The sequence below is a fragment of the Equus quagga genome, chromosome 2 (genome assembly GCF_021613505.1).
Source record: "Equus quagga isolate Etosha38 chromosome 2, UCLA_HA_Equagga_1.0, whole genome shotgun sequence".
Lineage (NCBI taxonomy): Eukaryota > Metazoa > Chordata > Mammalia > Perissodactyla > Equidae > Equus > Equus quagga.
The window spans coordinates 150,387,666-150,412,954 of record NC_060268.1 but is presented as its reverse complement, the minus strand read 5'-3'; the positions used below and the strand labels follow the sequence as shown (position 1 = coordinate 150,412,954).

The 25,289-nt window shown below is 34.0% G+C and overlaps 1 protein-coding gene across 2 annotated transcripts in view; it reads right to left on the bottom strand.

Annotated features, from left to right (window-relative positions):
* Positions 1-905: 905 nt before the first annotated feature.
* TBC1D12 (TBC1 domain family member 12) overlaps positions 906-25,289 on the bottom strand; it is an 80,472-nt gene continuing 56,088 nt past the window's right edge. Inside the window, exons 4-13 of one of the 2 annotated variants that reach the window (XM_046654726.1) lie at positions 24,744-24,826; positions 22,679-22,796; positions 21,358-21,464; positions 16,549-16,629; positions 13,269-13,366; positions 12,283-12,354; positions 7,952-8,080; positions 7,573-7,682; positions 3,564-3,822; positions 906-2,798 (exon numbers count right to left, since the gene is read on the bottom strand). In XM_046654726.1, coding sequence (XP_046510682.1) covers positions 2,730-2,798; positions 3,564-3,822; positions 7,573-7,682; positions 7,952-8,080; positions 12,283-12,354; positions 13,269-13,366; positions 16,549-16,629; positions 21,358-21,464; positions 22,679-22,796; positions 24,744-24,826 — 1,126 coding nt within the window. In that variant the 3' untranslated portion in view covers positions 906-2,729. Of the gene's footprint in view, positions 2,799-3,563; positions 3,823-7,572; positions 7,683-7,951; positions 8,081-12,282; positions 12,355-13,268; positions 13,367-16,548; positions 16,630-21,357; positions 21,465-22,678; positions 22,797-24,743; positions 24,827-25,289 lie in introns of those variants that run through there. The other variant, XM_046654727.1, reaches the window with a different exon arrangement.

Here is a 25,289-nt window from a genome sequence, read left to right as displayed (position 1 = left end):
GCTAGTTACTGGAGTCTTCTAGTAGCATTTAAATAAGACAATGTAGACCTGGGCTAAAAGGACAATGAAGTGAGATATATATAAGGTAGACAAACAAATGAAACACCATATTATTTCACATTTATCTTGAAGATTTTAGGAAAAGTTACTTTTTGTTTTTTGAGAAAGGTTAGTCCTGAGCTAACATCTGCTGCAAATCCTCCTCTTTTTTTTCTGATGAGGAAGACTGGCCCTGAGCTAACATTCGTGCCCATCCCATCTTCCTCTACTTTATATGTGAGATGCTTGCCACAGCATGGCTTGACCAAGCAGTGCGTGGGTCTGCACCCAAGATCTGAAGTGGTGAACCACCAAAGCAGAGTGTGCAAACTTAACTGCTGTGCCACTGGGCTGGCCCCTAGGAAAAGTTATTTTATTTTTGAGGAAGATTAGCCCTGAGCTAACTACTGCCAATCCTCCTCTTTTTGCTGAAGACGACTGTCCCTGAGCTAACATCCATGCCCATCTTCCTCTACTTTATACATGGGATGCCTACCATAGCATGGTTTTTGCCAAACGGTGCCATGTCTGCACCCGAGATCCGAACCAATGAACCCCAGGCCGCCGAGAAGCAGAACATGCAAACTTAACCGCTGTGCCACTGGGCCGGCCCCAGGAAAAATTATTTTTTAATTGACCAAATAAATTGTCATACACTGACCATGTGAATAACCCCGTATTGCCTGTATAGGAGGTTCAAGGGAAGATACAATATTTTAGCTGCCAGTTGTTAGTCTCAAGAGACTGAAGGCCTAGTGCATCCCTTGGAAGAGAAATTTGGCAAAAAAAAAACGTTTATTCCTTTTTTCTTCTAAATGTGGTTAAATAAACCAGATATCCCCAAAGTAAGGAAGACTCATTTCAAGTAATTACTCTGCTTACAAGTTTTATTTACACAATAACTGTTAACAGTGGTTTTTAGTGAATTCCTTGTATTTACATTTTATATACACAATCATACTTGAAAAGTAAAGAAACTGTACAATAATAAAAGTAAGAAAAAGAAATACAGTAACTTAGATTCAACTCAGGAAACAAATACACAAAGGTAAGATTAAATTTAGGCCAGTAGTATAACCTCAGTGAGATTACTGCCAGGTGTTACATTCCCTCTATCAGGGCCACCAATACCAAGGAAGTAGCTACCAGAGTTAAAATGTCATTCTAAAACCGATTAAGACCCTGGGTGCTCCTTCAATATTTTACTATACTACCAGTTTCCACTAAGCAAGCTCCTATGACAGGAGTTAACTTCAAAGGGTTCCACTAGTGGTCCCTAGGCTAGAATGACCCATGGGGTAAAAATATATGGGTACCATCTGGTCCCATACTTCTAAAGAGGCAGTCACTATACTAACAAGGTTCTGAGGCTTGTTAGTTTGAAGACTATATACCACTAACACAAATAGTGTGCTTAAGTGTTGTTTCAAACCAAACTGCAACAAAAAAGCACACTATAAATCTAATTACTAACCAAATAACATGTTATACAGATACCACTCATAATACTCAAGTGATTTATTTTAGGTTAAAGAATTAAACATATTATAATAAATTTAATGTCAATTTATCAATAATTAATAATTACTTTATCCACTATATCATCAAAATTAGGCTCATTAGAAAAAAGTTAATTTCATCTTTTTCTTTTACTCTTATTTCCATTGATTAGAAAATTATACACAGTGTTTTTAACAAATCATGGACTTTGCTACATATTAAGATTTCAAATTTCAAACTGGAATTAACAAATTTTGTTTCTACAGACAGTAAAGGAATTTTAACTAAAAAATTTAGTCTTGCCAAGTAGCACGCTATTTAAGAACTCTTAGAATTCATAACTTTTTACCCTTATCAGTGAAAAATCTCATTTATATTTATGGACTTACTCCCAAAATCAAGTCATCAGTCTACTAAAGTGCAAAGAACTCTCCTTCTACCAGTTAGAGTCTTAAATTACTAGATGAACCATTTCTTAGACAAGAAACAGAAAGGCTAAAATTCTTTCAGGGATAGGAATTCCTTAAGGAAAAGAAATAATTTCTCTTCAAAAACAAATAGACATGATACTGTAGAAAAACACCTAAACAAATGCTAAACAATCTTCCACCAATATTTCCAGTTCCCAGATAACCCAAACTTGCCCCAGTCTGTGAATGAAGATCAACAACAACTTCAGTGACTTAAATAATTTACAATCAAAGTTACTTATTCTTGGTCTACAATATCTTCAAAAGGTTGGAACTGGAGATAATACCTGTATGTACTAAGGTGTTTATTTCAAACAGTATTTTGGAACTTAAAGTAGTATTTAACAATCATTCTCTGACCTCCAAAGTGCCTTTATGGTAACTGTTAAAAAAGAAAAGATGTTGTAAAAATCCGAAGTATCTCCAAAGCTGTTAAAAAAATTTATTGCATTAAACTTGTTTACTCCAAATTATGGAGTATGTACTAGCCATTTAAACTTTTTCTTTTTTAAAATGGCTCTCCCTACAAAATACTTTTTTATTAATACTGTCAGTAGGTTATTCATTTCATTTACTTCAGCCATGGAATTCAAAATCAGTAGTTTTCCATGTCTTGATTCTTTTAGATTTCTCCATTTTCTTCCATGCTTTTTACATAGGAAAAAAAAACATTTATCAAAAAAATTTTTTATATTTCAATTAGTCTGTTAATTTTGAAGATTAGCTTTTCAGAGCAGGACTATTATTCTTGTCTCCTTCTTTAATATCCTTCATTACAGATGAAAAGACCTGGAAATTATATAAAGTAAAGATTAATCTTCAAAAAACTACTGCACAGATTAAAGAGATTTAAATAACTATAGTTTATTAATATGAAACAGCTTTAGTATACTTAACTCTGTCCCCTGAAAGACTGCCATTCTCAAATCCTCTTGTTTGTTTCAACCCAATTTTATGGTATGTAATTACATTCCAGTTTTCATCACTTGCCAAATATTCTGAAATTACTATTTGGTAACAGAATATTTTCTGGACCAATATTCTTACATTTTCATTTTCATAAGCAATAAAACTGTGAGCTTTTAATGCCTACTGTCTATTTATTCATGGAGCAAGAGGTAATGCCATCTTTTATGTCACTTAACTTTAGACTGCCAATACGTTTGCCTCCCTAATAAGACTAAGCATCGAAAAAGCCAGGATCATACATTATAATCTTTCTATTGCAAACCTTCAATATACAGCAGGTGTTAAATACAACTGTTGTCTATCTGAAAGACCAAAATAATTATATAATGGATCTGGCAAATACACGACAATTGTAGGTTGTACTTCACTAAGCTCATTAACTACTCTGGACTCACATAAAAATACAGCCATGGATCTAGATCAGTCAGAGAGGAACAATCTGGTTTTCTTTTCAAAGTCAAAAATTATTTTTTAAATATATTTTTTAAATTTAAGCGTTAACATTTGAGAAATTCATAACTTTTTTTTACAAGTCAACTGATTGTTTTAACACATTTGTTAAGAGGGAAGAAAATGTCACTCTACCTGAGTCCATTTTTTGGTGCTATTCTGCATCTGAATGGCTGCAATACAGCTGAACAGCTTTTCTGATGTGATATCTTCTGGCAATTTAGTTAGAAACTGTGCTATATGAATAAAGTCCATCTGCAGAAGAATATCTTCATATAATCGGAGGATTCCTAATCCAGTCCTAAATAAAAATTCCTCCCCATCTCTGCAAAATACATCCCAGACTCGACAGGCCAGATCAAGTGGTAGTGATTTGCTATATAGTGTGAAGATCCTAAAATTAGGGGGGAAAATACTCATTGAAACTTTTCATTCATTGATTCATTTACTCATTAAGCATTTCTAGAAAAGAATAGTGTTTAATTAGGGATAAAAGGCCAATAAAATATAGTTTCTTCCCTCAAAGAACTTGAGTAATGGGAAATTAAGTCATAAATAACATCATTATGTTAATTTACAACCTTACATAGAGATACAGCCTACTACAAACTAGAGTAGCAAAAGAGCCTCTGGTTCAGGGTATGCGCTGTGAAACCAGAATGCCTGAGTCTGATTCTTAAGATTTGCAACTTATTAGTTTTGTTACCTTGAGCAAGATATTTATCTTTGCCATACTTCAGCTTCATTAGTAAACAAAAGATAATAATACTACCTACCTCTCAAGATTGTTCTGAAAATTAAAGAAGTTAATAAATGTAAAGTGTTTAGAACAGTGCCCGGCACATAAGAAATGCTCAATGAAAGTTACCTATTATTATTGTATGAGGAACCCAAGTACCATCTTTTAGTAACCTAAACACAAACCAGAAAGTCTGACTTCTCTCTTTTCTCTTCTCTTTCCACAAACATCCAGTTTTTTTTTTCCCTTCACCAAACTTTACTTAATACTTCTCCTGCAACAGAATCACCAAAAGGTTTCCCATCCTTTCTGACAATGTCTGATCATGTAATTCCTTACCCAGTGGTGCTTCGGGGTGGCATTCTGGTTGGGGAAGTAGGGAGAGCAGGTGCTAGAAAACTTCTCTTGAAGTTGCCTTGGCACAGAAAGTACAGACTTTTTACACAGACTGTGTTTACTTGAGGTAGTGCTGATGAAACTTGAGGAAGGGAACTAAAGACTTTCCCACCAAAAAAAAAAAAAAAATACCCTTTAGCACTGCCATTTATTTATTCCTCTTTTTTCTTGCATAACTGATTCTGGGATTTGTATGTAATAAGCTAATAAGCTCAAAAGGCAGTGAAACAAAAATCCATGTCTACTTCTTAAATTATAAACACATATTTAATTGCATAACAAAAAGCATACTCTTGGCAGTACAGAGAATATTAATTCAGTGTTCAAAATGAGAAAGGGATAAATCAATGTTACCTCAATAAAAAAAATTAAAAATTGAAAAATTATAAAATGAGAAAGGGTACCAGCAATGCCTAGGCAATTTCTTATACACAGTACTCATTATTAGTTCCAACCTGTTCCCTATATCAATTGTGATCCAGATTTGCCTCATGTTCACAATCCTCAAGACTGACAATTGGGGTTTTTTCTCCCTTCTTTACAGATTTAGTATTTGATTTTGGTCCCCTGGGTCCTATGATAGAAAACCCTTCTTCTCCCTTTTATCTTGGGTCCTTCCCAAAGGAACTCTAATGTTCCTAGTGAGAATGGAAGAGAATACATTGAAAAATGACTTAGTTTTTTGAAAAGTCCAAACAAAAGAGCCCCAAACAACTGAGAAGATATCACATTTGATCAATGCCATTATTTATTTTTCTATATTAAAATTTAATCATTTATACTAAACCCACTGATTTTGAATGATTAGGATTTAAGGTTTAAGTATTTCATATTACACTTAACAACCTATCTTAAGAACAATTCTCTACCTCTTCCGCAAAATTAACTCCCCATTCTATAATCAACTGGCTACTGTTCGCAGAGCCCTAGGCAAACCCTCCAAGTTAAAACACAAGAGCTGGAATCAGAAAGTTGAAAAAAGACATTTGCACCTAAATAAGGCATCATTCCTCTGCCAGAAAGCTGGATAAAGCCTTAGGGGAAAAAAGCCCTCAGTAAAAAACACTATCATAACTATCATAGGCCCTTGTGTTAAGAATAATAAAGGAATAGCAATTAATTATTTCTGAGAGCTTAGTATGTACCAGGCATTGAATGAGATAATCCATGTAAAATACCTCCACTGCAACTCAAGATATAGATATTGATACCAGGCTCCACACAAGGTTGACATAAGTGAAGCCATATTGTAGAAAAGACATCATATTGTAACTTTCAATGACTTCTGACTAACTAACCTATGCATGCTCTGTAGATTTTATGGATCCTCCCAGCTACTATAAATTGATAATTTTGTTCTTTTGAATTCCTTAGGAATGTGATGACCCCCAGGCAGAGAGTCTGTGCTGACAGCCATCATCAATGACAACTGAAAGATCAGGGTATAGGACGTTGCTGTGGTCTCTGCATATCCAGTAAAACAAAAGACTATCAGGAACTGAGACCAGATGTCTGCCCCCAGCTGGAGATCAGATGGAGGCCCCACTGGGATTAGGTCTGTTTTTCAGGGACTGTTGAAATTTGGGTTTTCTATACTTCTTATCCTTCTGGTCAGACACCTGATTATAAAATGTGCTTTCATATGTTCCAAAACTGTTGAGCAAGATACAAAATTCTAATACAAAAATGTCAACATGAAGCCGGCAACAAGGGAATATTTCCAAATGAGTGCTTAAACAGTTTCATTCCTCTAACCCAAATCTATGCCCCAATTCAGTAGGAAGTAGCTAGACTGGTCATAGCCCCAAATCCCTCAAGAATGAGGAATACCAAAGAATATGAAGGACTAAAACTAGCAAAGAGTTAGCCACTGATGATTAAGTAGCTAGGAACTAAAGGTTTTTTTTTTTCCTTTTTGCAATTACTGATTATAGTTTTTAGCTGTTTTACCCACCCATTGTTAACTGTGCTGTTTAGGCAATATGCTATCAGACTCCCACTAGGTTCCTATAGATAACATCTCCCTGGAGCCTGGGTCACCATGGTATTGGATGTTTGAGCTGCTTTTCAGGAAAAACCGCTTTGTCCACTCCATGCTGGTTTAGATCACCAACTCATCAACTGGGCCCATGCAGATGTACAAGAGGCAACCTTTTGATGTCAAGAGGATAAAAACTCCACCTTAGATCATGTTCACACCACCATCTTGTGAGCATGCATCCTATGAAGAGGCATGGAGTCTGACTACACTTGCACACATCATCAATTACCTCACCTCTCCTCACCTCCAATCACCTATCTCCCACCTCTCCTCACCTCCAACCGCTTATCTCCACATTTCAGTCCACTTGCCCCCCCATCCTATAAATATCCCTGGGTCCCTATTTTCGGAGAAGCTGATTTGAGACTCATGCTCTCACTTCCTCACATGGCTGCCTTGTGATTAAACTCTCTCTGCCACAATCTCATCATCCTGGTGTTTGGCTTTCTAGGCAGCGGGCAAAAACAAGCCTGGTGCAGAAACAATATTATCATTTCCATTTTATAGATAAGAGTCTTGGGGGCCGGCCCCGTGGCCGAGTGGTTAAGTTCATGTGCTCTGCCTTGGCGGTCCAGGGTTTCGCCAGTTCAAATCCTGGGCATGGACATGGCGCTGCTCATCTAAGCCATGCTGAGGCAGCATCCCACATGCCACAACTAGAAGGACCCACAACTAAAAATACACAACTATGTACGGGGGGCTTTGGGGAGTAAAAGGAAAAATAAAAGCTTTAAAAAAAAAAAAAAAGATAAGAGTTAAAACACAAACTGAGGGATTCTGATTTCAACCCAGAGTCCATACTCTTAATCAAATGCTTCCCCACAGAAATGTGAGAGTTTCTATTTGTAAAGAAAGTTTTTTTATATGTATAATCCTGTGCATGAGGTTTACTCTAGTTCCTAAAACACATGCAAAGTTATACTTTGTTTTCCTTTTAATTATTATATTTTATGTATGTTATGACTTACCAGTCTATCAAGTATATGTCTGGTGTAAGACTATAAGATTTGAAATGAAGAAATAGTTTGGAGAGATTTTCTTCAAAAAATACTTCAAATGTTGCAAAATATTTCAACATCTAAAGACAGAAATATCAATAAAATTATTAAAGAGTATACTCTGTAAATAGAGAAATTAAATCCTTAATCATAAATTAACAGAAAATCTTGCTTCGCACACCTTTCCGAGTCTTTTCGTCAAGTGTTCATAAAAGTAAAATTCAGCAAAAAGTTTATTTTAGGTCAGATTACCTTAGTGTTCTAATTATTGTTTTTGACTCTAAAAGGGCATTCAGACCACAGAAACTGACAGTCAAAGGAAAATACAATCCTTTCCAAATGTCCATACCATGCTGTGATCCACACGAAAAAAGGCCAGCTGGCATGGTTTATTCAGGAGATTTGCAAATGCAATGAAGGCATCCGCCTCTTCCAAATTGAGAATGAGAACTGCTGCTATGAAGGACATCCCTTGGACCTTCAAAGAGAAAAGCAATTAATTAAAATGTGCTTACAATAATAATTCTATAGTTTATTGCATTCCTGAAAAATTACAAAGTGATATTACAAAGTAGAAATAACCAAGATTTCTCCTTACTTCCAAACAAAGGTAAACAGAGAGAACCTACTAATAATTATGAGTCCTCCCTAATTTTATATTTTTTGTTCATGTGGTGTGGTTTAAAAAGTATTAGGGAAAATTTTGGAAAAAAGAAAAAAGTATCAGCTTTCACTTGCTACAAAAGCCTATTCTCAGCGTACTACCTAGTTTTCATTTTCTTTCAATCTGAAGTCTTTCAAAGTAAAGTACAGAATCACCAAGTTTAATGACAATCAGGTGATTGTCTTCATTCTTATAACACATCTGTCGGAGGTAGAAAGTGAGGAACTAAGAATAAAAGCGATCTATGAGAAGTGCTGCTGAAATTCCAAAAAAGAAGAGTTTGTGGGGCTTGAGATAGTAAGGCTGACTTCCTGGAAAAAGAGGAGGAAGAAATGTGGAAAAACCATTCCAAGATGGAAAAGATGTATGAGCAAATACATACAGGACCAGCCCAGTTGGAGCACAAGATTTACAAGGGGAACAATGGGAGAAATTAGGAAAAGTAGGATGTATTTACGAATTGTGAAAGGTCTTGAGTAAAAAGCTAAACCAAACAGATGTTTGCTTGTGAGTTATGGGTAGCTATTTTACATTTTTGAGCAGATAAGTAATATGGAACTACTATTATAAAAAATATTCATTCTTACATTAAAAAAAAGTTTATCAAGAACTTCTGGTAGAGATTTGTATAACAGACTTACACAGAGAGACCACTAAGAATATTTGCAATGATACCCCTCTGTTCCCAGTCAAATGTTTTGAAAGGGCTGCCTAAAATCGCTATTTCTACTTTCTCAGCTCTATTTAAACTCTAGTACACTTTAATCTGAATTCCCACTCTGTTACTTTTACTGCACAAATGGGGTTCTTCTATCTGATGCACATATGCACATAAAAAGCTAATTATTACAGAATCAGCTTTTCAGAGAAGCAAGTTATTTGAAGTCTTTTTCTCTTCCCCTATGCCTAGCTAGTACATGGGAGGAGGTCATTTACTCAGATTACCCATTCTCTATTATCTTTGCAGACATGCAAACAGATCTTTCTTATTTTAGGGGATATTTTCTTATTTTATAGATAATCACTATAAAGAAACAGCTTTAATGAAAAATAAATGTGGGAAAGTTACAAAGCTTACAAAGTTCTTATGGTTGAATCTGAGTCCTGGTCTACAGTTTCTGACTCCTCCTGAGATACTGGGAAATTTAGTTTCTCTTCTCACTTCCACTTTTATGGTATGGCCCCCTTAGAGTCCCACCATACTACAGACCCAGTTCACTATACATGCCAGTAGATACAATCCAGGCAAAATAATAGCTACCTACGACCTTGCTTCAAAGGCTACAGCTTGTAGCAGAGGACCTACCAACAGGTGACACTCAAGACTCAAGAGGTTTACTCTACTCAAAAGTAATCCATAACCATTTCCTCACAATGGAAAACTAATACAATTCAACAATCTAAACAAGAGTGGTCTTAAATAGTGGGATAAGCATACCCTGGAGATACAGACTTTCCAAACAGTACACTATACACTGTCATGGATTATTTTAAGGGAATCCATTCCCACATCCTCAATTTACACATGTTTTCTTTTCTTAACATGGTCTAAGAATGTCACTACATGCACAGTAGAAAGTGAAAATCACAGTTCTCATCCATTGTAAAACTTACTATGGTGAATTGCTCAGAGGCACGAATTGTGAAACCAAGGGGTAGCTCTAAATACTGTTTGGGAAAAGTCTCTGGCTTTCTGTCATGTATATGAATAGAAATATGACTGAATTCCATTATATGGTAGAATAGAGATAAGTAATAACAATTTTCACTTAGTGACCTCATCTCTTCCATACCACACCTTTTATCAAAGAATACATAACTCTTGAGGGAGAGTCCCAGGAGAACCAATAAAGAAAATAGCAATAGAGATTGATGCCTTTGGATCTTTTAAATATAACTGGAATGTGAACCATTACCAAATCTTTTCAAGACTGAACAAATTACAGATAAGACTTTTACATGATTTATTCACAGATTCAGCATGTTATTCATTAATGCAGTTAAAAACCTGTTTTGTTAAATCACATCATGAAATACGTATTCCAATGTAGTTTATTCTATTCTTTTTAAAGATTTTTTTTTCCTGTTTCTCCCCAAAGCCTGGTATATAGTTGTATATTTTTAGTTGTAGGTCCTTCTAGTTGTGGCATGTGGGATGCTGCCTCAGCGTGGCTTGATGAGCGGTGCCATGTCTGCGCCCAGGATCCGAAGTGGTGAAACCCTGGGCCGCGGAAGCAGAGCGTGCGAACTTAACCACTCGGCAATGGGGCCAGCCCGTATACTATTCTTATCTCATATTATAAAATAAGTTTGATTTGGCTGACTGGTTTGTCACTGAGGCTTGGCATTACCCATTAGGTTATAAGGTGGTCATTTTACATAAATTCAAAGAGCTAAAAAATCTGTGTGCTCTGTAAAATAAAATGAAGAGCTTGCTCATATATTTTTCTTTAAATGGATGATGATATACATAAAATCATTATAGTGTTTAAACTCCAATGGCTACACTTTTTAAAAGACATATGAGTTTTATTTTTTGTTTTTTTGTTGGTGTTTTTTTTTTTTTGTCAGGAAGATTGGCCCTGAGTTAACATCTGTACCAATTTTCCTCTATTTTTTGTATGTGGGACACAGCTACAGCATGCCTTGATGAGCGGTGTGTAGGTCTGCACCCAGGATCCAAACCCACAAAGCCCAGGCTGCTGAAGTGGAGCACATGAACTTAACCACTATGCCACCGGGCCAGCCCCAAATACGTCAACATTTAACAAGTGAAAAAATTAAGTTCTTTACAATTAAACTTATGATGAAAAAATTTAAATGTCAACTTAAAAATGTGAAGGGGTTACATAATGTTTTACAATTCTATTACAGAACACACAAGCAAGACAGTTGAGACTCTGTTCAAATTTCACTTTCTCCATAAGGACTATTGGACCATCTTTAATAACTACACCCTGTCCCATCCCCAAACCTGGCACTTCACCCCTATACTGTGCCATATTTTTCCATAGCACTTATCACCTTGTAACACACATACAATTTACTTATTTGTTGGTTGTTTATTGTCTGTCTCCTCCTTCTAAATCCCAAGTGTCAGAAAGGGAGAAATCTTTCTTTTGTTCACTGAGGTATCTCAAGTGCCTAGAACAATGCCTGGCATATAGCAATAAGCATGCAATAAATATTTGAGTGAATGAATGAACAAATGTACAAATGAACATGCAAGAAAACAGAGTAAGTTGTACCAGTCACCCTGTTGTGAGGTCTCTAAAATTCTTCTAGTTTAAGACAAAAGTGAAGAGATGAAGGTTTAACGACTTCTAGTTAAACATGGCAAATTTAACACTCACATTTTACCTTGTTCCCTCCTAAATCCAACTAAAATAACAGTTAAAAAAAATAAATATTAACCTAGGAGGACAAAGAGAATGGAAAATAATATAAACAGCAGATAAAAGATGTGAATAGCATTTTAGAAACTGTAGCTTAACTAAATGGAGAATGTTGAGAGGGAAGCCAATAAGCAGCAAGCCAATTCAGCCACAAAATCTGGAAGGTTCAGGAATTGAAGTTATCAGATACCTCTGAAATCAAGGAGTAGGGCTAAAACTAGGATTGGCTGAAAATGTGTAACAAGAGCAAATCTCCTCCCCTATCCTGTATGGACAGGTGCCTATCCTGTCCTCAACCTGGCAAAACATAAGAGATTTGTTTCTGAAGGCACAATCAGGAAAAGGAGGGCTGGGGAGAAGGGGACAAGGCACCACACCAACAACAGGGGCAAAAATAAAAGTTTACAAATTGAATGGTGAAACCCCCGGCTGCTGTCCAGAAAGTTAGCAGCCAGTCTCATAAGTCCCTGGTAGAAAATGGGAAGATTCCTCTCTGGGTAAGTTGATAGGCCTGAGAAAAAAAAGACATAGAGATACAGACAATTGGGAGCCAATAAAGGACACTTTGATAAGATAGATTAAATATTTATATTTAAAAAAAAGACTGAAACAAATACTTACATAACCAACATCAGGTCTGTAACATGTATACGCCCCTAAGATACTATGTAAGACATCATGATATGGGCCACCCTTAGGAAAGAAAAACGAAATGTCAAACTATCCAAATAACTGTCTCTAAGTTAATTCTCAAATAACATGTTAACAAACTTTAGCATTTCCTAAATAACTAGTTTTAGTTACTATATTTAATCATTGTCAAAAATACTATAAATGCACTCTCTGCCAAGAAGTTTTCTAAAGTATTAATAAAAAAACATTAAATCGTGAACAACCAAAAAAAGCCAAATAAGATCACTTGATGGATACAAGGCTATATAGTTTGTGTACAATTTGAAAGACTTTTAGATTTGGTACAATAAGATTATGAAGAAAACAGATTTTTTCATTTGATATAGTTTCAGCAAAAGAAAACCATCAAGCTAAACTAAGTTTATTAATAATTTTAATCTTAATGGTAAAAATTTTTATCTCATTTTAGCAATCAAAAGATAGAGGAATTCCATGTATAAAAACTTGATTCAAATATAAAGCACATATAAGATGTAACCATTTCTCATAAAGTGTAAGCAACTTCATAAGTCTTTACACAAAAAAATAAACTATTTCTTCCTTTTTCAATAGTAATTCTGAAAAATTTTAAATTTGGGGACAAAGGTCTTTATATTTTAACAATTTACTAGGCAACAATGTTAAAATTCAAATACCTTACAGAGTAAGAAGTAAAACAAAGAAATTCACTTTCATGAAAATACATCAAGAACCTACTACATATTATGGGCTATGCTAACTGCAATGCATTTAGTCAGTGGAATAAAATAATAGAAATTCCTTTAAAATTTTCCTACAAGTTTTACACTTTTTATATACAGGCCTCCAATTTTTATAGATTTTACTTTAAAAAAAATAGCTATGCATTTAGAGAATCTGTTCCCTTGGATTTAAAAAAAAAAAATAACAGTTACAAGCTAGTTAGAAACCCTCACCTTCTGAAAGATGTAGAGAGATGGAAATGTACGAGATATATCCAACTTAATTAATTCCAGACTGGCCTCCCGATCAGCAACAGATACACCTGCATTTCCTAGGTAGATAAAATTAAAATGATTACTTGGCTATACCAAGTTCAATGTTGTAAACACAGAATGATCACACAGCATATATGTTACTTAAGGCAAGTTAAGATCTGAAGAGTCAAGACATTTAAAGAAATACCACATAGCTTTTGCTGGAACTTAGCAGAGCCTCTTATATGAAGAATATATCTATATGTTTATCAGAAAGTTATATGGTGAAGGATTTCTGCTTCCACTTTTTACAGAAGGTATGGGAAGACTATTGCTCCAAGAATAACTAAGAAAAAACAAATTTCAAATGTCACGTTTAAAAAAAAAAAGGCTTAAGAAAGCTGTGGATACAGAGAGGTCTAGAAGATTTAAATCTCAGACAGAGAAGAGTCTTTCCTAGGTGAGTGGCTACCAGTGGCTGTTCTTCTTCCTGGGGGCATCTGCCAAGTCTGGGCATGGGCTCCGGATTGAGCTTCCCGTAGACAAAGGTACTCTGCTTGGGGAAAGAAACCAGAAGAGATTTTCATGGCCAAATAGACTGACGTGATAAAGATAGGATCTGGAGGAGCCTGAACATATATCTCATTTTCCTCCACGGGACTTGTGCTAAGTGCTAGTGTAGCAAAGAAGGCTGAGCTGGAAAGGCAAAATGAAATCACCAAAAATCACATGGTCCTTGGGAGAGTGTCTCAGTGGAGGGAGGAGCCTGCAATCAAAATAGGACAGTCTTCCCAGCAAGAAATTTGAAACCCAAGATGAACTAAGTCTATCTAAAGCTGCAAACTTGCCCCAACTTAGCTCAGTTACTGACTGAATTACGGTGATAACCCAAATGCCTAACAGAAAAGAGCATGCTTCCTCTGCAGGGGAAACATCACTTTCAGTTTATACATTCTTTTTATACATAATGACTGACAATTTAAAATTTTAAAGGAAGCAGGAAGATATGACTTATAATCAAGGGGAAAAACAGCCAATAGAAGCAGACCTGCAGATGATCCAGTATGGGAAATAACAAACAAGAACATTAACTGTTACAAATACATTAAAGAAAATAGAGGAAAAGATGGATGGAAATGTATGAGATTGAAAGATGAAGAATTTCCGCAGAAAAATAGAGTCTACAAAAAGAACCAGGTGGACATTCTAGAATTAGAAAGTAAAATATCTGAAATTAAAGAGTCATTGGACAGACTTAATAGACTGAATATAGGAGAGGAGAGGATTAGTGAACTTGATTATAGGTCAGTAAAAATCTAAACTGAAGTACAGAAAGAAAAAGAATTTTTAAAAAAGTGTAAGACTTGTGGGACACTGTTAAATGATCTAACATACATGTAATTTGAGTCCCAGAAGGAGAGGAGAGATAGAGCAAAAGTAATATTTGAAAAGACAGTGGCCAAAAAGTTAAATGACAATGGCAAATTATAAACAGCCAGGAAACAAGAAATCAGTAATTTAAACAAAACACTGCTTCTCATTGGAACAATTCTTCATTTACATTCAATTAACTGCTTCTGAAGTGAACTTTTACCATTAATTATGACAAAATGTCTCAGAAGTAAATGCTTATAATTTTAATTTTTACACAGGCATACTTTGTTTTACTGTGATTCACCTTATTGCACTTTGCAGATACTGCATTTTTTACAAGACCTTCTATTAGCAAAACGATAATGACTTACTGAAAGCACAGATGATGGTTAGCATTTTCTATCAATCAAATATTTTAATTAAGGTATGTACATTGTTTTTTTTTAGATATAATGCTATTGCAGACTTAATTGACTACACTATAGTGTAAACATAACTTTAATATACACTGGGAAACCAAAAAATTCATGTAACTCACTTTACTGTGATACTGCAGTGGTCAGGAACCAAAACCACAACATCTCCAAGGTATGCCTGTACTTTCAATACTTCATAAAAATGGGTTTTAAAAAAATCATCATTTTTTTGTAAGACCATGCTAGTATAAAACTTCTTACATCTTCATCTTTGGACTTTTAGTTTCCCATAAATAGCTGACATAGCTATCAGGTCTCAGGATGATACATACATGAACCCTTCTGGAAATCAAGTCCTCTCTCTAACCTTGTTTAGTCAACTTTCCTCACCCTACTCTTCACTTTTCTAAAACAGAAAAAAGAGTACTCGAGGAATTTAACAGAGTTGTTTACATACCCATAGAAAACTACTATGAAATATGTACCATTTCTCTATCCTAAACCATGTTCATTTTTAGAGTTTTCCTTAGAGGCCAAGAGAATAGGGTTTGCTTTTCTATGAAGTAGAACAAATATAGAAGGAAAAGAGACTGGCAAACAAAAAGCTTTTCATTATTCAACAAGAGATGGTTGGATAAATTTACCTAAACTTGGGGGCCGGCCCCGTGGCCAAGTAGTTAAGTTCGTACACTCTGCTTCAGCAGCCCAGGGTTTCACCGGTTCGGATCCTGGGCGCAGACATTGCACCACTCATCAGGCCATGCTGAGGTGGCATCCCACATGCCACAACTAGAAGGACCCACAACTAAAATATACAACTATGTACTTGGGAGATTTGGGGAGAAAAAGCAATAAAAAAAAAAAAAGATTGGCAAAAGTTGTTAGCTCAGGTGCCAATCTGTAAAAAAAAAAAAAAAAAGCTTTACCTAAATTTAATAAACTATGATGACAGGAAAAAAAATTGTTCCTGTTTTCTCCAAAATGATGAGGGGAAAAAAAAACTGATAAAAGTGGATGGAAAGATGGGGTCTATAAGTGAATTAAATAAACAAAGTTTAAGGCACAATAAGAATGATAAATAATATATCAGGAAGTGAGTGAAAGTCAGTGACTGAGGAGACAGGAGGTCCCAAGTGAGTTGTGAAGATCATCTATCTTTAAGTTAAGCAAGAGTTGGCCCAAAAATACTTCACACCATTAGTCTTACTGATGTAATTAAATCCTGGACTCTGGAGTCCAACGATCTGAGTTTACATCACAGCTTCACTGCTTACAAGTTAACTACTCTGAGCCTCAGTTTCCTCTTGTATTATTCAGGATAATACTACCTACTTAAAGGGTTACTAACATCAAGGAAGATAATGTGTATAAAGCAATTTCTACAGGTCCTGACACATGGTAAACATCACACGATGTCTTCAGTAACTGGATTTTCATCCAAAAATTTTTATTAAAAAAAATAACCACACCTTCTGTATTATTTTCTGAACTCGTTTCACTGAAGCTTTTCCACCGTTCTTTTGCTCTTGAGAGGAAGATTTCATAAAGTTCTGGGGGAAAAAAAGAAAAAAAATTCATAAATAATAGGAAAGAAATATATTCACATATTTTTATTTTTACTCTTAAAAATACAGAGAAAAATCCTATTTTAGGTCAGGTCTCCCCTTATGTAGCAGGCATCAAAAATATGGCAAATTGAAGTACCTGATTTTACCAAAACTATCCGTTACACAACCAGAAAGACAGCAAGTAAAAATACTGCAGAGTGGTCATCCAAATAGCTACAATACAGAATATAAGTAAAAGGAAGGAACAGATGCTTCTGCTAAAGGAGTATCATTGTGGAATAGCAGAAACATGATTTTTTGGAGTCAGTCAGACCTAGATTCAAATTCCAGCTCTGCCACTCACTACCTGTGAGACTTCAAGAAAGTTCCGTGATCACTGTGGAACTTCGCTTTCTTTATCTGTAAACTGGTGAAAAATAACACCTGATCTTGGGGTTACTGATGATTAAACAAGATAATTTACATAAAGCTCCTGAACCTTATACACCTTCAATTAATGCTAGTTCTTGCTTTTCTTCCCTCTTGAAACTGGTTTCTCCATTATGATATTGCTGTCTAAAGCTACCTAAGCTATCCACCCAAAGCTACCTAAACTTCACACATTTGGTCAGCGGGTCTACATACAGAAATCTCTACCCCTATCTTTTTACTTTAAACGCCTAATCACTTTTTGAGATTATCACTCTGTGCTTCCAATATACAGGATCTCATTAAAACTTTAAGAACAGAAGAGATTGAAAGTATTTTCTCAATTCCCAAAATTTAATTGTCTTTACTTCCTAACTAACCATTACAGATATTTTAAATTACATAAATACAGTAAATTTCAATGACAGAACAGCAAAAACTATTTCTTGCCCAAACACTAACATTTATATATTGCCCAAAATATCAAGAGTAGTTTTTGTTTCCATTAATCTTTTTGAAAGAATTTGTTTTTAAAGGTAATACTGAATAGGATTGTTTTCAAAACTTCGAACAGTACAAACAGTATAGAGTGAAAAATAAGTTTCCTTTCCTCACATGCAACTACACCTATCAGAGCTCTAAAGATGAAAATACGCATGCACAAGTATATATAGAGAGATATAATATATATACATAGATAGACAGATATCTTCCTTTTTTAAAAAAGAAAAAGTGGCAACATATTACATGCACTGATCTGCATCTTGCTTTATCATATTGGAAGTTGTTCCATATTAGTAAAATAAATCTGCTTTAGTTCTTGTTTTTAACAACTGCACAGTATCCCAGTGCATGACTGTACCATAATAAGTATTCTTATATTGCCAAGAATAAGATCATTATAAAAAAGCTGACTAGATATATTTCAAACAGACCCTTACTATTCTGATCTCTTCTCCCTTCTGTTCACTTTTCATTACTACTAATGGTTTGAAAAGAAGAAATTTAAAAAGAAAAAAGAAATGGAACTTAAAACTTCTATTCTTTGTGCCCAATTCTATCAATGATTTAAGAGGTGAATATAATTTTAAAATGTAGATATATAATTTTTTTGCAGTTAGGTATCAAATCGAAGTTTGCACTTTTTGATTTCAAACTGATTCCATGCCAGGTCCAGTTTCACTATTCTACTCAACTTTTAGAAATTTCGTGCAAGAAGAAAGGCTCATCAAACAAATACATCACTTTGGGAAGCCACAAAATTGATACAATATAAAAATGTGGTAATGCATTTCAAAATATCAAAGGACATCTCGCCAGGGAAGATTTATAGCGCTTTTCTATAAGACGACGACCTGCATCTCAGTTCATTTTCATGCTTGACTGCACATGTCACACTTATTTAATTTTCTATCTACAAATGTAGAGCTTGAAGCAAAGATGTACCTTGGACCCTAACTTTGAGATCAGTGTATGTTTCACTTCCTGATTTTCTGACAACGATGATACTATATACACTCTGAGCAAATTTCACTTTCACTACAATTTTATATTCACTATCACAAATAAGCGTTAGAACAATCCTTTGAGATAGCTAATAATCTTATCCTCATTTTACAGATGAAGAAAACTAAGATTTTTAGATGTGAAGTAATTTGCCCAAGGTCACAAACCTAATATATAGTGGAACCAAGATTTGAACCATGTTTGACTGACTTTAGAACCCTTATTCTTAGTTGCTATTCTCTATTGGTTATAAATTTTATGACTAAAACAAATGCAACAGGTAAAGAGTCAAACTATTAAGCTCACTGAAAGTAAACAAGATTATCAAAAGTAAATTTACTTTAATTGAAGTTTAGCTTCCTTCCTACCACTAATGAACAAGAAGAGAATGAGTACCCTTCCATTCCTGAATACATAATTATTTAGTAGAGAAAGCCTAAATTACTTTGAAAATAAATGACCCAGTTATGTTTTACACTTTACAAATTTCTAGCTTAATAAAGAACTTTTTGATTACAGTATCAAAAAAAGCCAATAAACCAATATTTTAATGTCTAAGTTATCAGGATACCTAACATTCTAAAGCCAAAGTGCTCAACAAAACTTCAAAGAGCCACCAATACTTCATCACCTCATCTGTAGTCAAAACTGATTGCATGATTCTTGAGATTTTAAACAACTAGAATACGTTCAACAATCCTTCATATGAAGGATTTTAATAATCTAACTGAAAGTCTGACTATAGGTAAATATATTTCCTCTTAATCTGTTCCAAACACAGAAGGCAAAAGAAGTCTTTGTTTTATTTGGAGAGAACACTTAAGTCACGTAGAATGTAACTTTTTCTAAGCTAAATTAAAAACACTTAATTCTTCCTTTAAATTCTATGTTTAAAATTAAAAACAAAAGTTTGGTTAAAATACTATGTTCATTAAAGGATATTTGTGAAAATAATTTTAAATATCATACATGATCATGCTATTCAAAGTTGGCATCACTTTTAAGACTAAAGATAAACATTTAGATTTTTGTATAATTCTCTCCAGTTATATATAATGCAGATTGTTGCTATGAACATCTTTGTAGAAAAGATTTTTACCCAATATTAACTATTTCCTTAGAGTAGATTCTTAGAACTAGAATAAATAGGTCAGATGTTATGGTTTTTGAGGCTTTTGCTAAATATTTCTGACATTTTTATTCCTACTGAATGTGAATAATTCTCATTCATTTTAACCACTTTTAATGTGAGAGACAAAAAACAGTACCATGATGTTCTTTAAACATATATGTCTCTGATTTACCTATCACTGGGAAAATGGTTAAATAAATTATAGTACAGCCAAACTGTAGAACACAGTGTAGCTATAGTATGTATAAGGTACACTTGTATGTACTGACATGGAAGGATGTTCAAGATAGATTATAGTGTAAAAAAAGCAAGCCATAGAATAATCTTATGGCATAAACTCCTTTTTGTGGGGAAAAAAATAAAAGGAAGAAAAACGGAAACCTTAAAAATTATCACACTTTTACATATATACAATGGAATACTACTCAGCCATAAAAAAGGACAAAATCGTCCCATTCACATCAACATGGATGGACCTTGAGGGTATCATGTTAAGTGAAATAAGCCAGACAGAGAAAGATGAACTCTGTATGACTCCACTCACAGGTGGAAGTTAACATATAGACAAGGAGAACTGATCCATGGTTACCAGGGGAAAGGGGGAGGTGGGGGGAGGGCAGAAAGGGTGAAGTGGTGTACCCACAACATGACTAACAAAAATGTACAACTGAAATTTCACAAGGTTGTAAACTATCATAATCTTAATAAAAAAAATTATCACACTTTTTTATGTGCAAAGAAAAAAGATCTGGAAGAACATACACCAAATTGCTGACTTGTACTTATAATAGGATCAAGAGCAAGAGTTTGATCCTATTAGGTGGAAGAGGGAGGAAAAACATACAGTTTGTACTTTACTATTGCTTGACATTTTTTCAATAAATATGTAAAGAAAAATTTTTAAGTAACAGTAACAATATTTTACATTATTATACTAGAGTTCTTAAGTCTTTCTGTGGTGCCATTGTCTAGCATTGTCATTATCACTCAGACCGATTTAGTACCTTTCATTATTAACTCTTTTATATTTTCCTCTATTTGATATTATCCTAATTTTATTTTTATTTTTTTAATTCATCAAAACTACTCTACATTTTATTCTTATCAAGTTTTAAGAAGCTTAAGAAAACCAAACTACTACTCCTTGAGACTCTTACTTTTTTTTCTGTTTTTCAAACTTTAAAATTTTCAAATAAAAACATTCCAAGAGTGCTGGTTTGAGCACAGATGTAGGAAAAGAAATTTCTAGCCTTCCCTTAATATTTATGTGTTTATTATATTTATTCAAAAAATTGAATAAAGGGGAAACCTTTCCATAATTAGATTATTTTACTTTTCCTTGCATATTTTTATTATTCATCCACTGCTACCTAAATCCCAGAAGTTTTTGCAGTTACCTAGCGTTAATATATTTGAATGTCAAGAATATTATTGATGGTTGTAAATTAAAGGAAAACCCACAGATCTTATTTATACAATATGAAATATAGTAACTTACTTATTAAATCATACCAGATTTTAGAGGGAGGTGGGGAATGAAGCATGCTCTTAAAATGACACTATACATGGTAAAGCCTTTTTAAACAGCCAGTCTACTAATCTGCTTTGTAACTCTGGAGATGGCTATTTGCATGTGTGGGAAGAACTGAATATAGAATACAAACCAGGAGTGATATTTAGTTCATTTCCTACAGCTAGACTCCAAACTTTCCCACGAACACTAGGGGGCAATCCCTGCCACCACAATTCTCGAACTCTTCTCGTACTACGCCTAGAATTAAAGGGGGAGAAAAAAGGAGAAAGTTACTTTTTATACCAAAAATACCAGTTGCATGATGGTTTACCTAGTCTATGGCCAAGGGATTGAATGATTTTTAAGAACATAGAGACGCATTCTTTCCATTGGGTTCACGCTTTAGGCAACAAAAGACTGAAAAATATATAGTACCCTAAAGGAGGGATGATAGTAATTTAAAAGGAACTGCCTTCTATAGCTGCCATTTACACTAAGAATACAATGAAAGAATCAAAAATCTGTGGACAGATAGAAAAAACAGGATGAAAGAAACATAAAAATTTGTTGTCAATTCAGTACCAAAAACAAAATCACAAAGTATTTACTATGGGTAAGGCTCTAGTTTTTGAGAGGCAGTGTAGTATGCTGAAAGTGTGGGCTTTAGAGTCAGAAAGACCTGAGTTCAAATGTGGTTTAACCATTCATTAATTGTATAACCTTGGGCAAATCACTTAACCTCTCTAACCTTGAGCTTCCCTATAAAATAAGTGGGAGTAAAGGTTCTAAGAATCAAATACCATTACTTATGTAAAGAGCCTAATATAATATCTGTCAAACTGTGCCAATATTCAACAAATTCCCAATGCATATCCTACACTAGGCATTGCAGAAGACATCACCTACCCTCCAGTCTAGAGGGAAGACAAGGCATGTACAAAAATATTATCAAGAAATAAAAGGCAAAGTACAGCAAGAAGTATATTAGTCTCAGGATAATGGGACATTACAAAAAGGAAAGATCATATATACCATATTCTCTTGATTATGAGAGAAGTACATTGAAAATCACTTTAATATTCAACATTTAATAAATGCATCTCACAATAAATGTACACATTTAATTTATTCTTTGCAAAAACCTGCTATTACATCAATAGTTAGAATTAAGAAAATACGGTAACTGAGGAAATTAAAAGTTTCATAGATCAGCTAGTATTTCAGATACAACTCAGAGAACAGGTGAGATTCTGACAGGCATAGAAGGTGGTCAGTAAGGGAAGTGGGTAGTAGAGACTAAGGGATTTATAAAAGCAAAAGTACAGAGATAAGGACAAAATTTTTCAGACCTTGATTAATAGCATAATTTAGCCAAAGCATAAGATACATGCCAAAAGTAATAAAAACATAGAATTGGAAACATGAGATCTTTGGAAAGACAATGGAATTCAGGAAAAGGCTGCTTTACTTACATTACTTCCCAATTGGGCAGTATTTCATTGATCCAAATTACCATTGCACTCGCAATATTTTCTTCCTGTTTAAATCGTTCTTTCATTATTTTTTTTCTTTTATGTGCTTCTTTAATTTCTGTTTTAAACAAGTAAAAATTATTTCAATACAAAACAGCTAGATCAGAACACCCCTCTCCTTTTACCTAAGCCTACAAAAAAGGGTTTCTCAAAAAGAATATTCTGATAATAGGAAGGAAGGAAGGGAAGGAGGGAGTGAGAAGAGGAAGGAACAAAGGGGAAACAAGGAAGGAGGGGAAAAAAGAGAAAGCAAATAAACTTGATTAACCTAATATTCTACAAAAGTAAATGAAATAAAGGTCAGAAAAATAATTTAAATAGGTTACTATATCACATATTCTATTTATACTTAATCAATGAACTGAAATGTGTCATGAATTAACAACTACGTAAAAAATAACTGCGAGCAACTAACCAACACCTGTTTTTCATAAAAGGGGTTTATGAATTTCCTCACATAAAACCACATGACATTAAAAAATGATTCTGCCAATAGCACTATTATGTGAACACTTTTTAGTATGATATTTCACTTTACTACTTAGACTAAAATTAAAAAATCCCCATAACACGCACATACTCACAACACCCTTCTGAAAATCAGAAGTCACAATTTCAGAACAAGAGATGCTTCAAAAATAGAGAAGTGAGTAATATATACACAGTTACATATAATTTTACAACCAGTGGACATTTCAGAGATCAGCTAGCCAAACTGTTTTCTAATTGTGTTTCACATATGCCTCAGAAACCATCTTAAAAAGCAAGGAGGAGGCCAAGCAAGCAGCTCCACTTTTTTTTTTATGTATTCAGATTCTATGTAAGATTTCTTTGGAGAGGGTTCCACTGCTTTAAAAAAACTGTTGACAGAAGGTCTTGACAGCCTAGAGCAAGGTGACCTGCCCCACCACACACCCTTTACAGAAGTGAAAACTAACATTAGGTCTATCCAGAGTGTCACCATCCAGGTAGTGTCAAACTGGATTAAAGTTGTGACCTTCTGATTTCTCAATTAGATGTTATTTCTGTCATATCCTGTTGTTAGGATCTTATCTATTTATCAATATCTATCTTAAATATTAGTCAAATAGTAAAGTCAGAATGGAAAGTCAACCAAAATTTGCTGAGTATGTTAGAAATATTTTGAATTCTGTATAATAAAATAAACTTAACCAATGTTTAAATAATTAGGCCCTTTAGAAAGAGATAAATGGCCTTATGTATCCTAGGTTTACTATAAAGTTAAAGAATTAACTTCATTTCCAAAACAGTGCCACAAAGTAGAACTGTAGACCATTATAATATCCCTTAAGTCAAAAGAAAAAATATCAGTTGTTAATAAGGCATATGTCTAAAAACATATACAGTTGTGTAGTATTTTCTAAAAATGTATCCGAAACTAACAGTGGTTAGTAAATAAATAGTTAAATTATCCTTATGTTACATTTTTGGTTGGAGAACAAAATCAATGAATAAATGTATGAATTTACACACATCAGAGTACATACATTTATATGCCTGTCCAAATGATACCACTGGGACTATAGAGAGACTTCCTAAGTCACAAAAACAAATTTTAATTCCAAAGCATATTCTCAAAGCCATATAGGAAGTTTTCTTAAAATGTTAAAATTATTAATTTACAAAATATCAAAAGCCTAAAACCTTTAAAAGAAGTGAATTTCATGAACAAAATCTTCATTTATAAATTAAAATATGAGTAGTCCAAGATTTATGACTACAGTTACAAGATCCCTCATAGACAGTCTGCTGCCTTTGTCCTCATATTAGTTTTGTAAAAGTACTCACACAAAAACTATGATCCCAGTATAGCATTTTATTTATTTTTAAGAACAAATTTAGTTAGAAAAATAAGAAATCAGCATCATGTTAAAGACAGACTTGATTAATTTTACCATCTACCTTTCTGTTGAAATAAACCAACAGGTTAATTTCCTGTTGAAATCAGTAAATTAAATATACCAATTGGAGTTAAATTTGATACCTCGTTTTTTAGCCTCAGCCACCATCTCATCATATTCTTGTCGGTGACGTAAAGCTTCTTCCATAGATTTGGCAGGAAGATTTCTGGAAAAAAAAAATTTTAAGTCAATTTTTAAAAAACTAACCTTTAAATGTAGTGACTTCTTCCTTTTTATAGCCAGATACAAAGAATTTTGAACCTAATCTTCTTATTTCATACATTAAGAAAGTAAAAGGTTGAAAAGAACTCTGCATTTTAGAAAAGATCGAAATCCAGGTTGCTAATATTTACTAAATATACGTTATATAGTTATACGTCTTATTATTTTTATTGTGATTTCATTTTGTCGAAAATGAGTATTTATATATATACTCTAAAACAAAACAGTACACAAATAATAACTGGCTTATTAATTATTCTACATCTTGGTATCCCCTTCTTCAAATCATCATAAATGTAAAAACTCTAGTATACAGTAGGTATTCAATAGTTATGCTGCGAAGCTTAATGGCCCATATTGTAAATATCCTACCAATCTTCGATAGTTTAAGGAAGAGCAGAGCTTCA